General features: G+C 41.4%; 1 protein-coding gene across 7 annotated transcripts; it reads right to left on the reverse strand.

The window, feature by feature from the left end:
- Positions 1 to 191: 191 nt before the first annotated feature.
- Positions 192 to 14,966, reverse strand: ogt.1 (O-linked N-acetylglucosamine (GlcNAc) transferase, tandem duplicate 1). Of its 7 annotated transcripts, none has more exons than XM_041943619.1 (22): positions 14,624 to 14,966; positions 12,540 to 12,690; positions 11,504 to 11,747; positions 11,068 to 11,136; positions 7,536 to 7,652; positions 7,361 to 7,440; positions 6,744 to 6,939; positions 6,512 to 6,652; positions 6,271 to 6,371; positions 5,919 to 6,072; positions 5,384 to 5,485; positions 5,087 to 5,266; positions 4,588 to 4,746; positions 4,326 to 4,415; positions 4,054 to 4,179; positions 3,702 to 3,872; positions 3,113 to 3,229; positions 2,574 to 2,744; positions 2,017 to 2,169; positions 1,643 to 1,895; positions 1,383 to 1,506; positions 192 to 1,304 (listed from the first exon to the last, which is right to left on the reverse strand). In XM_041943619.1, exons 1-22 carry the CDS (start codon positions 14,658 to 14,660, stop codon positions 1,130 to 1,132), a joined length of 3,111 nt encoding a protein of 1,036 aa, XP_041799553.1. In that variant the 5' UTR covers positions 14,661 to 14,966; the 3' UTR covers positions 192 to 1,129. The 7 variants fall into 7 exon arrangements, with proteins under 7 accessions (XP_041799553.1, XP_041799552.1, XP_041799551.1 ...); XM_041943618.1 differs by having other exon boundaries at positions 5,069 to 5,266; positions 6,512 to 6,664; XM_041943617.1 differs by having other exon boundaries at positions 12,540 to 12,720.
- Between the last annotated feature and the right edge of the window lie 2,267 nt (positions 14,967 to 17,233).

Here is a 17,233-nt window from a genome sequence, read left to right on the forward strand (position 1 = left end):
ATCTCCAAAGGGGTCAAAAAGGCTAAATCTACTGCAATATTAATTTGTATTTTATTTGTATTTATTAAGTGCTGCAGCATGTGATTACCAATCCCACACTAGCTTTCAAAATGAGAAAACAAAGGCTGTTGGCTTCAACTTTTTATTGTTTCTTACAGGAACTTAATCAAGTGACTGTGAAAGACAGAACAGAGTTTTGCCATCTCTTTATTTTTTTATTATGTTTAGACCCTTGTGGCATCATTGACAGCATACAGTTAACGGACAATACAAAAAGAAAAACAGCTTAGAAAATACTTACCTAGGCCGTTCCTGGTTTGAGTGATTAAAAAAACAATGTTAACAGCTCTGACAGCTAAACTTAAATTTAGGCCCTTTCCAACTAACTGAAGCTCCTTTGTCCAATCATCTTTACAAGCACTGTGTGACATCAAACAGGACAACAGCTACTCAACATATTCCTTGACTGACAACAAAATTAATAAAAGTTGGCATTTGGTGAGGGGCACAAAGTTTTCATCTAGGCCATATTCCTCAAAACTTGCACATCTACGCATTGCAGTAATTTAATAACAGCTTAAGACAAACTAAAGAGCTGCTGCAACCTATGTTTTGCAATTCCAAGTTAAAGCTGATGAAACTGAAGTCAGAGTTACAATTTTCTTGGTGCAACATTGTCCATTTAAAAACACACAACACTCTTAATCCATTTATAAATAGATCAACAAGTAATGACGGCTGGGCATTCCCTCCACAAGCTGCAATTAGTCCTGTATGCACACTGACAGGAGAAAAAGAAATCCACTGATCCAAGTACTAAAGGGGGTAAGCAGGGTATCCACAATCCTCTCATGCTCACCTAATATACTGTGTTTTAGGACAAGAGTCTCAGAAGAGGTGCCTCAAAGTCTCAGGCTCGATCTGGCTCAGGAAATGCAGATGTGTGATGCATTGACAAATGTGATGGGGGATAAATGTGTACATCTGTAGGCTCTTTTACAAATAAAGAGTCCCATTAATAGTAAATGATAGAGATGGAGCCAATCATTCAAGGTGAGGGCTGGAGTGGAAACTGATGGCTGGACATGGTTGGGGGTATTAAGGGAAAGGAAATCTGCGTGCTTCAAGTTCAGGCATTGTCACTGGTCTCTACTGTCTGGACCATGTGTTCCGGCTTGTTGCCATTGCTATGGTGCTCCCACATCTGCAGATAGAGCCTCTCCAGGTCCATTGTGTACTGCTTTGTGTTGAAAAGAGGACTGCAGATTCGCTGCTTCCAAACTCGTGCTCTGACCATCTTCAGGCTGAGGGAGAAAAGTAATATGCTCAGACTGTTTTGACAAGAAAGTTTTTCAAAAGAAGTCAGATCAAATTCTACTTACTATTCCATGTCAGATCCCAGTTTGACTGCTATGTCCTCATAGTCCTGGCGACTCTGGGCTATTAGCTCAGGGCAGCCCAGACAGTTGAGTTGGGAGGCGGCCACACGGGAGGCAAGGGTCTCACCTTTAGAGAGAGGTTTACAATTCACTTTTTACTGTTTTTTAAATTATAATAAATAAGCCCATTAGAAAGATAGTTGTGTATTTTCTGAGAGAATGACTAAAATATTAATAAAGGGTGTTAAATGTAGTGTTCGAACCTGGCATGGTGACCATGGGTGTTCCAGCCCAGAGAACATCCATGCCCGTGGTGTGACCGTTGCATAGCGGAGTGTCTAGGCAAACATCAGCCAGCTGGCCCCTTCTCACATGCTCCTCCTTGGGGGCCACAGGAGAGAAGATAATGCGAGAGCCAGGCAGCCCCATGTTCTGAGCGTACTGCTGGATGTTTGGCTCGCCAACAGCAGGGAAACGAAGAAGCCATAGCACACTGTTGGGCACACGCTTCAGGATCTGCAGGAAGAAGCGAGTTTTCAAACAGATCATAAGAAAAAAAAAATTCTAGAATGCTTGTTAAGTGCAGAGTTGTAGGAACAGACAAAGCAGTTGTTATAACCAAGTGCGTCAAACTTACGTTGGCCCACATTTGAAGAGTAGGAGGGTCAATCTTGTAGAGCTGGTTGAAGTTGCAGTAGACAATGGAGTCTTCTGGCAGGCCATACTGGGAGCGGGTTGTCACAACGATTGTACGTGGCACCTCCTCCCCAGTGGCAGCTTTGTTATTGATCTAAAATGAGGGACAGAACAGTCTTCCTTAGGTGCTTTTGTTCTGAAGAATTATTAAGTGTGATAGCTTCTTCACTGTTTGAAGCACTTGATAGTTCAGAACCTACTGGTGATAATATGCAGTTTGGAAAGTTAAGACAGTATCATTAATTTTACAGCAAATCCTTGGTGCCACCATTTCCCTCACCAACAGTTCTGTGCTTCCACCTTACTTTCATAAAGAAGTCATACCTGTGAGGACACAGTCTTAGGGACTAAAACCTCATCTGCTGAAAAGATCTGGAAAAGCAGCAAGCTAAATTAAATTGCTGCTCTTGCCTTGTTTCTGCCATTGGTCTGTTGTATGCATGTGACATCCTTCAACATCTGAACAGACATAGACAAGTGCAGCCATGTTAGACATACCTGTGTGGTGGCCAGGCCATTGCTGACAGTGAAGCCATTTATGGTAACCTGGATTTGGCCTTGGTTGATCATGTTGATGATTGCTTCAGCTGCTGTATTCATGGGGATTACGGGCATGGACAGAGCTCCATTTGTGTCACTGGCAGTGTCCTGGTTGTTGTCACACTTCATCTAGTCACAGAGAGCAATTGTAACTTTAAATTGTGGTTCAAGGCCAAGTCATTCAATGATATTTTTTGACTGCACTGCTTATGAACATATTTTAATGATTTTACCATAGAAAATCTTATCTCAATCAGATATTGCCATGGAATTTCTCATTAACATAACCCATGGACAGAAATGACAAACTGAGCTATTGTTTGGTTGCGCTTTGTCACTTGTGACTCAATGTCAATGATAGAACATGAACAACAGTCAAACACTGTCATCTAGAGTTTCAAAACTACACTACAGTGCCCCACTGACAAAACTCAGGGGTTGGTCAACAGTACACATGAAACAACAACTTACTTTTCAAAGTTCAGGAATTTGCATACCTTTATCACTTTCACATCTGGCAGACTGTCCAAGAAGGCCTTCAGATCAATACCGTTAAGAACAATGCGGTTGTCAAAGATGTGTCCATTAGATTTGAAATCAATCACTGCCTTTTTCTGCGGATCGAACAAGAAAACAAATGTTAATATCAAATATAATAGAGGGAACCCGACAACCCACTAGCGGGTTTGAAAGGCATGCTTTCTTAAAATAAATAAAGAGTAATCATTTTATCATAGCCAGAAACTATAAACATAAATTATCACAGGGTTTTCAAATTTCTAAAGGTCTGACAAATAACCAAATCCAAGCTTCAAATAGTGATGTTTCATCAAAATCACTTAAATAATTAATCAAAAGAAATTCATCCTGAGTACTACACAAAAGACATTTTTCCCCCCTTACTTCTACGACTTCTACTTCTAGGCATGACTGTGCTGTTTCCTTAGAGGTGCAGGACTTATATTGCAGTGAAAAATGAGGCCACAGTGAGTAAAAATATGACAGGTGCAAAAACTGCCCAGTAACTGTTTGGGGTTCTGAGGATTTAACAAGATGCTCAGCTCAGAGATGTGGGGATGAACAAACCTTGAGATGAGGGAACATGTTGGCGTGGTCTCCAATGAAGAAAGTATTGGGCATGTAGGCCAGTTTCTCAGAATACTGCTCAGCTACTTCAATAGGTGAAGTTTCCTTGTCAGAGATGATGTAGTCCATGAAGGGCGCCCCACTGGTTCCAGGGTAACCCAGCCACATAGCCTGTTGAATGGATAGATAAACAATCATTAGTACATTCTTTGATGTCAACATTTTTTTGTTTTACTCCTCTGAACAGAGATCAGATTAATATGACTGTGAAGGTGTAGTTATTTATTTGCACGGGTGACATTTATCCCCCATGACACAACTGTGTCAATCAGAAATCATATGTAGCACTCACCTGAACGGGGGCAGGGCGGAGGGCAAACAGCTCGTTTCGGGCTCCCTTGGTGTATCCATTCATGTTGACCAGAATATGGATTCCATCCTGGTGAATACGATCAGCTGCCTTGCCATTGCAAGGAATCTGGAGGAGCGAGGTGCCAGTTTCAGTAAAAATTGTTTTTGATTAACAGCAATTTTGTTGAAATGATACTCAGTTAAAAATTCACATCCTTTCGGTTAATAGACAACACATATACCCATACTTCTAAAGAAGCAACTCCGGGTTACCTGTGAGAGGTCTGTGAAATGATGAGCCTCTGCTACCACTTTCACACGGAAGTTGGTGCTGTCGTCAGGACTGAGCGCATAGCAGAACACCTTGGAGGAAACAAAATAAAGAAGAAACTTAAATTAACTTACAGTAAATGTTATATAGACAATCAATGATTTAAGTCAACCCCATGTATCAGTTACTGGCACGAGCGCACACTGTAATAAGCACTATATACACTTACCAGGTCAAATTTATAGGTTATAAATATTTACCTACCTCAAATTTCTCAGGATTGTGCATTCCAGGAATGGACTGCATCAGGTGGGAAGTAGGGTGGTTGCCAAAATCAGAGCTGACATAACCAATACGCAGACGTCCACTGCTGGCCTTCAGATCCTTCGGATGCTCATAAGCAGGTTTGTGCAGTGCATTGATCTGTGGAATAAGCAATAGTGTAAACTTACAACTATAGTAGGAGAGCCAATTCTAGTTTGTTTGAGTTACATACACTGTAGTAACGGTGGACTAATATTAAACCACGAAAAACAACAACAGATTCATCTAAAATCATGTCCAACCTTATACAATACCCGCTTCCCTGCAAGCAACCCATTCATCACCAGCGTTTAACTCTTTTCTACAAATATATCCAGTGTCTCTCCTATCCCTTACCTTCCCCTTATCCCTGCAGACAGCCACTGCCATCACCAGCCACCTTCCACCCCACCCCCGAAAAAACAAATTAATGTTTACTTGCTTTGATCAGTGCGTGTACCTTGTCCAGGCAAAGGTTTCCATGGCGTTCTGCAATGGCCTTGCGGAAGCCGTGAGAGAGTGGATACAGCATGCTGTGGTGTGGGTGCACTGAGGGCAAGCGGTTCTTATCCAGCTGGTCAGCCACAATGCTCACAAGCTTCTTCATCCGCTCATCATAGTCTGTCCAGTCACACACAATCTGACAGTGACAGGAATAAGAGGAGTTAGAAAATAAACTTGCAATTCAACAAGAGGGGAAAAAAAAGCCGATTAGATGTATTGTAAATATTTGACTAAGACATGAGGATGTAAGAACCTGCAGGCAATGTGCCAAGTTGCAATAAGCATCAGGGAAGTCTGGCTTGAGTTTCAAGGCTGTGCGGTAAGATGCAATGGCCTCTGGGATGTTTCCAGAATCCTAATAGTCAAGAGAAACATTGCAATACAAAATCAAAATGCATGAAGTTGCATAAACAGAAACAGCAATACATTCTTCTTCACATTAAACAGGTGGTAACATCAAACTAAGTTTGATCTGCATGTGACTACAAGAAACACTTTTTATTATGACAACACAAACCAATTAGTCAGTACTGCTATTGACAAATTTCAACAGTTTATAGATGGGTACAAATGTCATCTGAAAGTTACTGAGAGAATCTTATTCAGATTTCATTGCTGTTTGAGCTGCTGGGTCATTACAGATGAGTATTGAACCATGCAGCACTCCAAGCAACCTGGAGGTAGGTGGAGACCAATGGTGATGTGACATAATTCTAACAGCAGTCAGTCATCATAACTGCAAAAAATATGGAAATAAAACCCAAGTTAAAATGGAGAGTTATTCCTACCTTGTGGATAGAGGCCAAATTGCTGTGAGCATCAGCAAAGGCAGGGTTGATCTGGATGGCACGGGTGTAGCATTGCAGCGCTCCCTGTACATCTTGCATTTCCTTCAGTGTGTTGCCCATATTTGAGTAGGCGTCAGCAAATGTGGGGCTGATTCTACGGTCAAACAGGAAAACTGTTTAAACACCAAACATCTGTATAACATCATTACAGGCCTATGTTATGAAAAAATAAAAAATCTAGTCTTAGTTGATTTGTGACCATTTAGAAAGGACTGCACATGGAAAAAAAACACCACGACCACCACATTAATAAAAACTAAGTCAACAGATACGTCTAGCAGTGTTTACCAACCTGATAGCCTCCTTGTAGTGCATGAGGGCTTCCTGGAGTTTACCCTGCTGCTGCAGGACACTGGCCAGGTTAGAGTGAGCTGCTGCAAACTCTGGGAACACCTAATGGAAAACAAAAAGGGTTACTAAGAAGAAGAGTTCACAAAAGACACGCTCACATTTACAAAAATCATGATGGTCTTGTTAAAACAGATCAAATCATATAAGAAAATATCAAGAGAAAACATTAACTCCTAACTGACCTCCAGTGCTTTCCTATAGAGCTGAACCGCCTCCTCGATGTTGCCCTGCTCACGCTTGATATTGGCTAAATTGTTCAGAGAATCAGCATGGGTTGGACACAAACGCAAGGCTGTGTTGTAGCACTCTTCTGCTTCAGACACCTGGGAAAGACACTGAAATTTAATTAACAAACATTCAAGATTGTGGTATTAAAGACTGTCTACAGATGGGATACACATGGTACTGCCTTACATTGCCTTTCTCCTTCAGGGCATTTGCCAGATTGCAGTAGGCATCGGGGAAGTGGGGCTGCAATTCAATAGCACGACGGTAGGTGTCAATAGCCAGGTCAATGAGGCCTTGCTCATAGTAGACACACGCCAGGTTTCCATGGACAACTGCATGGTTTGGGCTGAGACTCAGGGCTCTTAGGTACCCAGCCACAGCTCTGGAAACATAAGATAAGGTGCGGACAAAAGTTATCCTCAAAATCACTCTTTTGTTGAAATTTTAACAGTGCAATTGCAAAAATTGTACACACATTTAACTCCATAACTTCACAACTGTTGGAGGACATTGCATACTGTTACAAATATACTGCTGAAAATAAAACCGCTGTTTCAGCTGTTTAGTTACAGCCCTGCCCATGATGGCAGGTCTGTAGATGCTGCAAATTTGCCCTGCCCGAACAACGGTATGTGAAAATAAAGCTACAGAGTTCGACCCAGACAAGGAGGTTACAGGACTGACTAAGTTCTTGACTCATTCTACTTTCCAAACAGGGTGTGGTAGGCTTTTAAAACAAAAGATTAGACGCAAATGTTCAAACGGATTATCATACTGTTAACCATGTCATGATTCAGACTCACCTGTCAAAGATGCGGGCTTCCTTCAAAACATTTCCTAAATTTATGTATGCGTCAAGGAAATTTGGATCCAGGGTCACTGCCTAAAAATTGAAACCAAGCATTAAAAACATGGGACAAAAGAAGAACATACCAAAACAGAAGAAAGAAGAATTTTACAAAACATTATGCAACTGACCTTTTCGAAATGGTGTATGGCCAGCCATATCTCTCCCTGGGCATTGAACACACAGCCCAGGTTGCTCCAAGCCACTGCAAAGTTGGGCTGAGTCTCAATGGCTTTCAGGTAACAAGCCTTCAATGGGTTTACAATGAAAAACCACAGGAAAGGAGGAGAAGAGGTAGAATGGGGGAGGTATAGTATGTAGAAGGGAGGGCAGGGGATTGTAAAATAAAAACAAATAGATTGAGAATAAAAGTAAGAAAAAACAAAAAGGGCAGAGAAAGCAAAATTAGTGACTATTCTCCATCATGGCAAAAAGTGAGTCTACAGCATGGGCTCGTGTGCGCACAAGTCTGCCGCGCTAAGCTGCATTGCTTTTTCCTACGCTGCGCAGATCCAACCAACACCCACACGAAGGCCCTCATCCTTCAGTTATGACCACATTCTTAGAAAATGCAGTGGTCCCCACATCAGGTACAATCTACTGTCCTCTGTATAGTGATTAGTTCTACAGTTAAAACCCAAACACGTCATTATAATATTAAGATTAAAAAAAAACCCCACTATATATATATATATATTTGCATGAATACTGTATAGTTTATGTGGGCATAATATCTCACAACCTAGGATGTTGGACAGTTCGTGCAAGCGATGGTCCCTGTAATGCATGCGCAACAAACGCAGGCGCGCGGTGTGTGTCTGCTGCCACCACAACCACCACATTGCACCATATAATGCTGCTTGCGTGACCCTGCTCCTGGCAAAGGTCATTGCTTCGCTGCTGCGCCCGCTGAATGGCCAAGTGAGACAGCTGCAGACCAACAACCCCTGGCAGAACACCTGCAACACCAGACTGGCACACACACACAGCACCCACAAAGGATCTCAGAATAAAGGGGGGCGTTGTGGGGGACAGAGGAATCGACCAGTGTTACCATCAAATAAACAGCCAATCAAAAATAAATGGCCATCTGTCATGGAATTATAAAAAGAATTTGGTGTACATGTCAAACTAAGAGTTAATCAAAAGCCAATTATATCTGAGATGTGGGGGCATTTGGGAGCGAGGCTGGTTGGGAATGGGGAGAGGTCCGCAACCAACAGGCCAAAGGGAGTGAGGGGTGTGGGGGGGTCGCATGCTTGCGCTTGCCGCCTTTTTGGTTGCTTGGAGGGTATCGCTGCGCAGCCCCTGCGCTACTGCAGACTCACAGCGCACTATCTGCATCATCATCAGAACGCTGCAACTCCAAATAAAGAAGGAAAAACAAAACAAAATAGGAAAAATAAACAACATGTAAGAGTTAGAGGGATCTTACTTGATTTTCACGATTACTGCTTCCAAATCCAAGTTTCTTTTTACTTAATACAGAATTGGGTAATTAGTATAGCATATTTTAAGAACTGCTTACTGTAATTTGTTAAGTTACTTTTTTTCTTTTGGTCTTCAAAGGAAGCCACAAGACAGAGGAGCTCAAGCATGAAGTGAGGTGGTTTTTCTTTTGTTGGCAGTTACAAACCCGTTACCATATTTTTGGACTTTGTCAGAGTGGTGGCCGCAGCTGGCTGGAAGAAGAGGAGAGGACTGAGGCTGCCCTAGTGTTCCTTTCCGCCAGGCACCTACGCAGGAATAGTGTCACCCACCTGAAACCTTCTAAATAACAATATCAGTTGTGGAAAAACCAAAAGAGACAAAATCAGAAAACAAGATCGTTAGTAAAAGTTTTCAAACAATACATTCTTTTTTTTAATATGGAAATAAAACTGGATTCTTCCAAATCACAACAAACATGAAAACAAACTATTCTTAGTTCTCTCATTCATGCAATGAATGTCTCATTTCAAAGAAAACAAAAGAAATGCTTTGAGGGTAACTGGGAGGGAAGAAAGGCTTTGATGTGTTCAGTTTTTCAGCGAAATAGTCAGGCTTCCACTTGTCCATCAATTCAGTTTTCATGTCAGACTACAGGAGGGCAGTTACTGGCTTGATCTTGCCCAAATGAACTGATCCCATTTCTTTGGGAATATTACATATTTGAAGGAAAAGGGAAGAAGTATTAATCATGGCTTTTCTTTTATTCTTCTAGCATTTTCATGAAATATTTTTTAAAACTTTGATTTCTTTATCCTGGCTTGCTTTCTTGAATCCTGGCCAATGGGATAGGGAGAAAAATCTGTGGTGTAATTATTTGTATCTAGAATCCTCCACAGCTCTGAAATAAAGAAGTCATCGCTGTTGCTGCGCTTGCTTCTGTCTTTCTAAACCAGCATCTGACGCAGGTGGTGGAGTACAGATTGCGAGCTGTCTGCCTGATGCTACTTGGATCATTTTAAGGCACTTGACAATGAGCTCACTTAAACCCACACTTTGACACACTTTTCAAAAGCAGTGGATATCAGCACAGACAACCAGCTGGGCAAAATTTTGGTTATCAATCATAGTCAAAAGAAAAACGACTGCACGTGTGAATGAAAGCACTGTTGGGGTGTGCTTGAGCACTCACTGTGCATAGGTGAACGGTCAGGAAGACAGCTCTGAGCGCGCACACTCCACCAATCCTCAGCAAGCGCGCGGGGGGGGTGGAGCGACAGAGCAGGAGAGCTTGTGACCCTCTGATGCTCCTCCCCACTCCTTTCCCCCCCCTCAAGCACGAAATAAGATGGCCTGTAACCAGTGGGACAACTCCACATCTCCAGATTTGATCCAACCCAGGGAATCCCCACCCTCTAATATGGACGCTTTTATAAGGTTTAAAAGGACAAAGTGAAGTCTAACAATCCCACACTGGCAGCAACTGTACTGACAGCAAACTGAGACCAAAAGCTTGTCATTGGGCATTTCATAACAGTACTGGAGAGTAGCGGTTAGGTTAGAAACCATCTTATCTTTTGCACTGCAAAGGTAAACTAGCTTCTCATCAGTTCATATATTCTTCAAAGACCGAGCCAGCATTTTCCCTCCAAAAATCAACAATATGAAAATGCATGGGCCAAGGTCCAAAAAATGACAATACAGACTCATGTTTACAATTTTAAAACTCCAGCCTTTCTTCCTGAAAGGGGAGGGGTTGACCTCTGGTAAAAGGTCAGGGTAAAGCAAAAGGCATTGGGACTAGAGTGACACAGGGTGGGACAAATGTAATAAATGTACTACACTGAGAAACCAAATACATGAAGCTGTCTAAAAAGTAATCAACAGAAAATGTGTGTAGTATGTTTTAAAAAAAATAGGAAACTAATCTTAGTCCAATACTTCCAAAGGCTTTTTAGAAAGTTGGGGTGAGAAGCTCAATGCAACTCCAAAAAAATGACAAAAAGTTAGCATTTCCTGCCCTTCACTTGGCCAAGGGGGTTGAAGGGTAAGGACTCAAATTGGTTTAAAAATCTTAAAGAGGAAAAAGGAAAATCATCTATGGCCTTAGAGGTGAAACACTAAAAACAAAAATGAAAAAAGAAAGAAAAAAGAAAAAGAAAAAAGAAAGAAAGATAAAAATCTACAACGAAAATACAAACACATCTACACAAACACCAACCCACTGTAACATACCTTAGCCTCTTCCAATCGCCCAAGGGCTTTAAGCAAGTTGCCCAAGTCACTTCGCACACAATAAAGATCCTGGAAAAAAACAACAAACAAGCAGTTTATTCTACTGCTATTTAATACTGCAGATTAATAATTTGTCTCCAAATAAATTTCTCTTATAAGATAATAGTTTGCTATCAGTTTAAAGGGTAACGTAACACCCCCTGAAACTCTTGTCTTTGCTGACCTCCACTGGTTGACAGGACTCGATGACATCACTGTTGGGTGTGGTTTGAGGTGCAACACAGCACACTTCTGAATGCACCAAACCACATCTATCAGGGTGTGGTCAGAGTGGAACAGGCTTAAGACTTTCAACCAGAAAAGGCTGCAAAGCACTGCTTTTCAGCCTGGTGTTAAGCTACTCTTTAAAGATTTCAACATAAGGCATGTCACTTACAGGGTTATACTGTAATGCAGATACGTAAGCCTGCACTGCTCCCTCCATGTCCCCTGCGGCCACCAGAGCTGCTGCCAAGTTGATGTATCCGTCAATGAAATCTGGCTTCAGTCTCAGAGCATGGCGATAATGCTCTATGGCCTCCTGCAGTTGCCCACGTTCCTTGTACACATTCCCCAGGTTGGAGTAGGCCTCAGCCAACATTGGATTCTGTTTGATGGCCAAAGTGCTGAAGTGAGCAGACCTGTGGGGCACAGAATGATCACAATCCTGAAGGGAGGAGGCAGCAGCAACATTTAAGTGGTGAAAAGGAGGAACTTGTTTTAAGGCATATCAGTAAACGTTTAAACAGCACATCCAAATGAACATCCTTAAAATATTGAAGACATAAATACATGACAGAACATACAACACCCATTTTACCAAAGTCCAAACATACAGAATAAATCATTTAAAGGTTGACTGTGTAAATGAACTACCATGCTGCAGGATACTCCAAATGAAGCTGTGTTTGCACAGACAAGTAGTGCATCTACAACCAAGCATACAAGTTTGTTTATTGTCATGAGCAGGCACCATATTTGGCTAAGATCATTACAGAGTGAATGCTTTGACGAGTTATCATTGAACAATTCTCTAAGCAAACTGTCGACAAATACTGAGTAGCACTTTCAGCATTTGTTTGCATATTTTCTGCCTGGTTCTTTTTAGTGCTTCTCTTGACAGTGGTACAAAAACACACTAAATTCAAATTACTTTGGAGTATACTGCTGGCATTGGGAGCATTTAGGAAACATGAAAGAGTGAACAAGCTGAAACTTGCAACTTGCAAGAACCAAAACCTTCACCATGTCACCTGCAAAGCAAGGGTGTGGCCACCACCAAGACCATGTTAGGGGGCAAAGTGAGATTAAAGAGGGCGACAGGCCCAGCTGTGTGCACTGAAATTCAAAGAGGGCCCATTATTCTCTGCCACTTCCATGGCAAACGCAATGCACAGTGTGCATCTAGTCAGGCCCCATTCCCCACACCTCACCTGTCGAGTCTTCGGCACTGGAAGTGGATGGAGGACAAGAGCAGCAGCACGCCTGTGTTATCAGGCTCCTGCCTCCACAGCTGCATGCAGTGGCGCTCAGCTGCCTCAAAGTCCCCTGACTGATACTCCCGGTGCGCCAGCTCAGCCAACCCTTGGAAGGAAAGCATACGTTTTGTCGGTTCTGGAGCACCAACACAGCCCAAGGAGGGGGGGGGGGGGGAAACAACATGTTAGAGGTGATGGAAGAAATTAAAGCAGACAAATGAAAACAAAAAATAAAGAGATGAAAGCATTGCTGTCAATGACAGATAACGGCTAACAACTTGAACTCAACCAAAAACGAGGCAATGGGTAAAATAAAGTGTATTAAGATCAAGTGTTGTAATCGTGAGAAATATTTGGGAATGTTATATTCAGATTTCAATTCTTGGGGTCACGATTAAATTAGACACCAATTTTATGCATGATACAATGCAAGGTTGTCTTGGAAATGCTTATATAACTACACAAGACTGACAATTGCATGTTTAAAATTATTGCAGTTCCTTTTAGAACAAGAAACTGCAAACTCCCACGCAATTATTTGTAAATGGTTTCGTGCAAAAATGATTTCAAACAAGACCTTTCACTAAGAGACCTTTGTTAAGTCTGATAAATTATGTTTTCAGAGCTACATCTTTCAGAGATGCAATTTTACATACAAGTAAACCTGGGTTACTACTCATATGGTAGCAAAAAATTATAAAAAAAATTGGAAACAAAATGAATGCATGAGATGAAAACAAAAACAATCAGGGAGGGGGAGTGATTCACTGGCAGAAATTCAGGAGTGCTAGAGACACGTTTACATTTTGAGGTGAATCAAAAGCTTCACAGTACAACTGTCAAGTCATGTGTCATTAACAAACATATATCTGGGGCTAAAAATTCTCATTTTAATGTGAATGCATTTCATCATTAGCCATCTTTCTCCTGAAAAGAATGTTTCTGCTTTTCATTTCTAAACTTGTCTTGTTATCATTCTCTGACATATTTTTTTTTTTTAACATTTTCTCAAAATGTTCTAGCCATTGGAGTGATATATCACTTTTATATGAAGCTACATAATCACTTTAACCCACTTGAGATCAATGCATGTGGCATAACGATTTAGGAGATTTTTTGTTCCACCGCATCCACACCCACCTACAAATTGATGCATTAATACCAGAGCACACACACTAAGATCGCAGCGGATCTGGTTCATCCATACATTACGTCATACAGCGGGTTTGCAACAAGGATGGATACCGGTAGTTTCGATGACATAAACCACACTCTCATAACGAAAGATATTACATCAGGTAAAATGCTATTAATCACCACAATCATGTATCAGTCCCACTGAACACCTTTAAGATAAACTCGAAAGCAGTGTTAGCAGACAAAAGAGCAGTCTTTAACCTTGGGAATAGGTTTTATGGTAGGGCGCTGCAGGGCCCTCGTTGTGTCCGCGGCCATAAACGTGTAGTAGCTTATAACAGTTATCATATCCAAAGGTGGTGACGTCTTTTACAGTGGAAGCCATTTTCTGTAGTCAGCCAGTGAGTAGCGAAATACAACGGCATCTTGATAACGCTCCGGCTACGCGTTAGCTCGCTTAGCTAACGTTAGCTGACGATATAATGCAAACGGTTACTAAACAACCACTGCACCGAAACGTCGAACACCCGCGAATAGTTCACAGTTTAACGTTAATAAAACGTTTGTACGCTCATACGTAGTCTTCACACTGACACCTTCAAATATTTTAGGAGATTCATCCGTTGTGTACGCTTAGCTTCAAACAATATTAACCATGCTACTTAACCATACGCCAGAGAATGAAACAACTGTGACAGCAGAGGTATAAACTGGGCATAACGTTACTTTGTCCGTGCATCACATTCAGTTATATGACGCGAAAACATGCCGCAACAGTTTTAATGAACGTTAGCTACTCGTTAGCCACAATTCGATCGCACCTAGCACCATATAACACATGCCGCTTGCTACGTTACTTGCCATTTAATGTAACGTTGCTTAGCCAAACAGAAGCAACCAACCTGTGCTATCAGCCACGTTTCCCACTGAGGTCGCCATCTCCTCAGTCTTCGCGTCTTGCACTGTGGTCGTCAATGTGTCTTCTGGTGGGTAACAGTTTCAGAGAAAAATGTAAGACGGTCGTCTTTTCTCGGCTGCGGCCACCAAACACGTTGCAGGCGAGCTAAGTAGCTAACCTAACCTTTGATTTTCTGTGCCTCGAACAGCGCGTACTGAAAAAATTCCAGTGGTCTGAATAAAGATGAGTAATGATTAATCATCTAATCTCGCTGAAGTACCTAACTTTTCACTAGCATACGCTGAACTGTTGTTTTAAGGTTCAAGCTCGTTTTCTCGGCACAACAAAGCGACTATGGAACATAAAATGGCGAAATGGGTGGAACTAATTTTTGAGAGAAACTAGATCCGCGCATCGCCACTACGAGCAAACATATGTGTAAAAGTGTAGTAAATGTCTTATAAGTAAAATTGTCATTCATAGCACGCGGGCTTGAAATATCGTTTAATTACCACCCGTTATTATTTTCATAATGTAAAATAAAACGATTAGGAATAATATTTCGCGGAAGAACACATTGGTGCAGTGGGCCAGAGTGCAAACGAATCAGAGTGGTCTGGAAAAAGGCAGAGTCAGTGCTTCATAGATTCATGGAATAACTTCCATGTTGATTTCAATAAAGCATGACATCAGCCTGACACGCCAAAGTCTGCATCTAAGATCACAGCTGACAAGAATAAAATAGGATAATTATGGGATGCAATGATGAGCTGGTTTGGTTTAAGTAATCAAAAATGCAGGCTTCTATTGTAGACTTACATGAGGCATACTGTGCATTCAAGTTAGAAAATGTTTGTTACCTTTAGACACTGAAGATATTTATATTTTATATATTTTAATTTGCATTTTGACAAGAATAGGCTCAAACAAATGCAGATCGGTAGCCTTGTGGTTGTAGTTAAGAGATTAGTCCTGCTCTGGGAATTAGAAACAGTGCAAGCAATAGAAATCAGATCCAAATGTAAACAAGGATAACATGCTGTAGTGTACACTGTTTTGTGTTGGTAACCTACGTAACCATGCATTTCTATACCAAGCAGAACAGGGACAAATTCATTAATTACATTTAAGGTATTGATCATATTAAGTAATGTAATTAGCCTACTTTAATTTATTTTTTGTAGTGACAAACTGTGCTTTTCCAATGTCCGGGAACATAAAGTATTTTCAATTAAATTGTTTCCAAATATGATTGAAGAAAAGAAAGAATTCTTTACCCTGAATGAGATCCATTTCAGGCCTTCAGCAGAACACTACCTTAGCGTGAATATTTTGTTGATCTGTGTATGAAATGAGTGCTTAGGATCTGCAGCTTGGCTAAAATGTATGGCCAGGTTCCTTAGACAATTCAGTGTTGAATGCAGGCCTACTGTTTGTGGGCTTCTGTGCAGATGGTATGCAAGATTCATGTTCACCAACAGAGGGCAACCTCTGTAAAGCTAACATACAGAAAGAGTTGTAGAGCCCTGCACAGTGGCTTTGAACATGATTTTGGCTTAGATTTTGTTATTTTTGGTGGTCCTGCATATCACCTGTCTGTAGTTGGCAATAGGATCCCCTGGGTTGAGCTATACTGTGGTGTTTGTACTCAGCTATTAAATAGCTGTATTGCAGTTCATTCCACTGAAAGAGTTTTTTGATAAAAAATATAAGCATTTTGTCCAACAGTTTTATTACAAACACTCAATATTCACTGACTGAGGTTTGATCTATCTATCAATCTATCCACGTTTCACACGTGTCAGTTTTAAAGATGTGGCCCATGAAGTGATAGTCATTAACATGCCATTCTGCCCTGAAGGTGTTGAAAAGGGGGCTAATGCTTGCTGCACCCCAGTTTTTCCCATAGCCCCTCTATGGGAAAGTGGTTGACATCATTGCCCATGTTGGCTTTTCTCTGTGTGCTCAAAGCATGCATAGAGTGCAGGGTTTGTGTACTCTTCCACACGTTCCTCTCTTCTGCTCTCCCTCTTCACACTGCTCAGCGGTCACTTGTGCACAGAATGATGTCATGGGCACTGTGTGTCTATGACAATTGCATCTGACATGCTTTATCTTTGTGCAAGCTACAGTCACTAGGAAGGCAGTCAGTGTGAACACATCTTCTGCTGCCTAAAGGGTCGGTGACAGCTCTCCACAATAGTCCCTGCTCTCACACAAGTTATTTTAGGAAGCACGTGAGAGCAAGAGGTTCATTCACTCACAGGTCAATTTAGACCGGCCGCTATTAAAATCTCAGCATACCCTGCAGATATTGGGAGTTTTGTTGTGCTTTTTAATTGCCATGTAGGCCAGACTATTCTGCTACCAAATGAGTGGCCTGAATTATTTCAGCCCATTTATTCTAGGATAAGATCCAATGCAAGCTGATGACCCACATTATTTGCAGTGTTTAGGGATGCCTTCCTGGATGCTTGAATTAGGTTGCTTTGGGACAGTGAGGGAATTATTTGTTCATTAGTTAGATATTTTTGCTCCATTCAGTGACTCATAATTGAAAGTTGCTCATGTCCTACAATGCATGAGCTCACACAAACATATTTCACTGTAATGA

This window comes from Chelmon rostratus, chromosome 9 (genome assembly GCF_017976325.1).
Source record: "Chelmon rostratus isolate fCheRos1 chromosome 9, fCheRos1.pri, whole genome shotgun sequence".
NCBI lineage: Eukaryota > Metazoa > Chordata > Actinopteri > Chaetodontiformes > Chaetodontidae > Chelmon > Chelmon rostratus.